Source organism: Bombus fervidus, chromosome 13 (genome assembly GCF_041682495.2).
Source record: "Bombus fervidus isolate BK054 chromosome 13, iyBomFerv1, whole genome shotgun sequence".
Classification (NCBI taxonomy): Eukaryota; Metazoa; Arthropoda; class Insecta; order Hymenoptera; family Apidae; genus Bombus; species Bombus fervidus.
This window is the reverse complement of record NC_091529.1, coordinates 174,551-177,404: the sequence shown is the minus strand read 5'-3', so window position 1 is coordinate 177,404 and position 2,854 is coordinate 174,551. Positions and strand designations below refer to the sequence as shown.

At 51.4% G+C, this 2,854-nt stretch overlaps 1 protein-coding gene across 1 annotated transcript; it reads right to left on the bottom strand.

The window, feature by feature from the left end:
• Positions 1-322: 322 nt before the first annotated feature.
• LOC139993825 (uncharacterized) lies at positions 323-706 on the bottom strand. The gene has a single exon (XM_072015902.1). It carries the CDS (start codon positions 704-706, stop codon positions 323-325), a length of 384 nt encoding a protein of 127 aa, XP_071872003.1.
• Between the last annotated feature and the right edge of the window lie 2,148 nt (positions 707-2,854).

The window sequence follows — 2,854 nt, the reverse complement described above, 5'->3', positions numbered from 1 at the left end:
GGGGGGGGGGGGCAGCGGGCAGTGTCGGACACTTACCGACTAAAACCCCACGGTGGTCTTCATGACGCTTGTCAGGACTGTCCCGGTTCCTTTCTTTAGATTTGCTACCGCAACACTCCTTCGTCGTCGCCACCCTTTGTTCTTGTGGGAAACATCCTGGTTGAGTTTAGTAACGAGGGGAGGGCCCTAGTGCCGCATTTCCTGGGCAGTCGTGCGAGTCTGAGGGGAGGGCCCTAGTGCCGCATTTCCTGGGCAGTCGTGCGAGTCTGAGGGGAGGGGGCCCAGACCCTCCTCAGCCTGACGGCTCCTTCGCCGCGCACTTCTATGGCGGCGGTAGTAGTGGTGCCGCGGTCGCGCGGCGTTGTATCGGTTCTCTTCGGAGAGCCACTCTGACGGGGTCGCCTCTTTTCTCTCTGTTCTTCTCCGCCCATTCCTTCGCTAGCATTACTTGCTCGCAGTAGTTGCGGACGGCGGCTAACTCCTGTTGGCCCCTCGTCATGGCCTCCATGACCGCTTCAGGGGCTAGCCTATCGCCGATGGTGAGGCGTAGTACGCGGCGCGGTCCTTCCCACGCTGGGTAGCGCTCCAGTGTGTGCTGTGCCGTGTCTTCCTCCACTTGGCAGTGGTGACAGATGGACGTCACCTCCCTTTGAATTTTTAGCAGGTACTGCCCGAACACGCCGTGACCGATGAGTACATGCGTCATCCTGAATGTGAGTGGGACTCCTCCGCGGTCCCTCCAGGCCTCCCAGTTGGGAAGGATGGCGCGAACGGCTCGGTGCGGCCGCGTGGTGTCTTCCTCCAGCAATTGGGAGCACCATCTTTCCCATATCCTTCGCTTTGCCTCCCTCCGGATGTCTTGGACCGGCCGGTCACAGTTGGTGGGCTTCGTTCCCCCGTAGCCCGAGCCCAGATCCCTCAGGTGGTCGTACACCTGTTGGAGTGCGAGGGCTTGCAGTTCGAACGGAGGTGACGCAGCTAGCACGGATGCCGACACATGGGATATCGTTCTATGTGCGGATAGCGGTCGTCCTGTGTAGCCTCCGCAGTAAGGTCAGGCTGCGGCGGTTGGCCATTAGATCTCCGGCCCATATGAAAGCCCCGTAGAGGACCCGCGATCGAATCACTCCCTCATATAGGCGGCGCACTCCGGTTCCCGCTCCTCCGATGTTCGTTGGTAAACCGCACAGAACGTTGGCTGCTGCCGTCACTTTCGGGACCAACAGATCGAAATGTGGACCGAACGTCCATCCGCTGTCAAGGGTGAGACCCAGGTATCTCAGCTGGGATCTCACCGGGACTTCCTCTCCGTCAACGTCCACGCAGAGTTTAGGAGGGGGGGCTCCTCTAGTGCAATGGTCGAAGAACCCCAGTGCCTCTGACTTGGTCGGCGGCACGTTCAGGCCCAGTCTCCGGATGGCGCGCACTGCGCATGCCGCGGCGATCTCCGCGAGCCCCTGTGTCTCGTACCATCCGCGATTCCCGGCCAGGACCAAGGTGTCGTCTGCATAGCACACCATGTCGGGACCCCACACACGACCTGTCTCTTTTCCTCTCCGTTCCTACCGGTGTACGCGATCCATCGATCGGTGAGGTACGACCGGATAAGGCGTACTAGGTCCGGCGGTACCTTGGAACGCTCCAGCGCCTCCATTATCCCGTCCCAGGGTATGGTATTGAAGGCGTTTGTGACGTCCACGGAGACCGCTAGCGCCACTTCTTTCCAGGAGACCATGGCTTCCGTCGTTGCTCTCACCCGCTTCACCGCGTCCACCGTCGATCGACCTCGCCGAAATCCAAATTGGCTGTCGTGCCATCCAGGTGCGCGTTCCGTTCATATGGGCCTCCAGACGGGCGGCAATTATTCTTTCGAATAGTTTGCCCATCTCGTCCATAAGGCATATTGGCCTTTAAAAAGTAAAAGATTTTAGAAAACTGAACTATAATAGGTTTGCTAGTGTACATACATTTGTAGCCGCACCTGAGCCAACGGAAAATTCGAATCTAGAAAGACTCATACTCTTGTACCAACGTTGTTTTGGTTTACAAGCTCTAAAGGCAAACGAACTCCCAACAGAGCATTATTTCCGTTACTGGTAATCTTTTACCGGAGTTACATAATAACTGTAACTTTAAACTTTTCGTAATAAGTCCATCAATATAAATGTATGAACGTGCTCCCTAGGACCGAATTGTTATTGAGGGGTTGAAGATTTGAATTGTTATCCTTTCTGCGAACGACATATGAGTATTGAACGAGCGACGATTACGGCCGGCGTACACTATCTCTGTACTTGTACTTACACTGATTTTAATATAACCGACTATTATGATTTCATCCACTCGTTTCATTACTAAATACACCTACACGTTTAATACCACCTCACATACATTATATCGAGTAAAAGAAATCTTCGAAAAGAGCAAAACCCATTTTCCAGTACTGTGTAACGAATATTGCTGATATTTTTTAAATACCTTATGCCAGGCACGTGATAATTACATCTAGTGTTGAGATAACTAAATTTCTTATTGCCTTTAGAAATATATTGTATACTTTTTACATATAAAATTTTATGTGGTGTACTGCATAATGTTCTGTTAGCTTATTAATCGAAATATCCGTGTTCTTTTACCGATTCCTTTAGTACGATTCCCTCTCAATAATAATAACGTGAAGACATTATTCCAATACACGTCTGCCTTATATTCTTTATAAGAATATATTATTCTGCCTTATGTTCACAGTTACTTGAAGGTGTTACGTTACGATCTTTACTTCAAATTTTGAGTTTCAATTTGACTCGAATGTTTTTAAATCAAAACGGTAGTTGCTGCCACTAGAAATAGTTGT

Bases quoted from the DNA above. Each gene is read 5' to 3' on its own strand.
- LOC139993825 (XM_072015902.1), bottom strand. From the start codon at position 706: ATGACGCATGTACTCATCGGTCACGGCGTGTTCGGGCAGTACCTGCTA.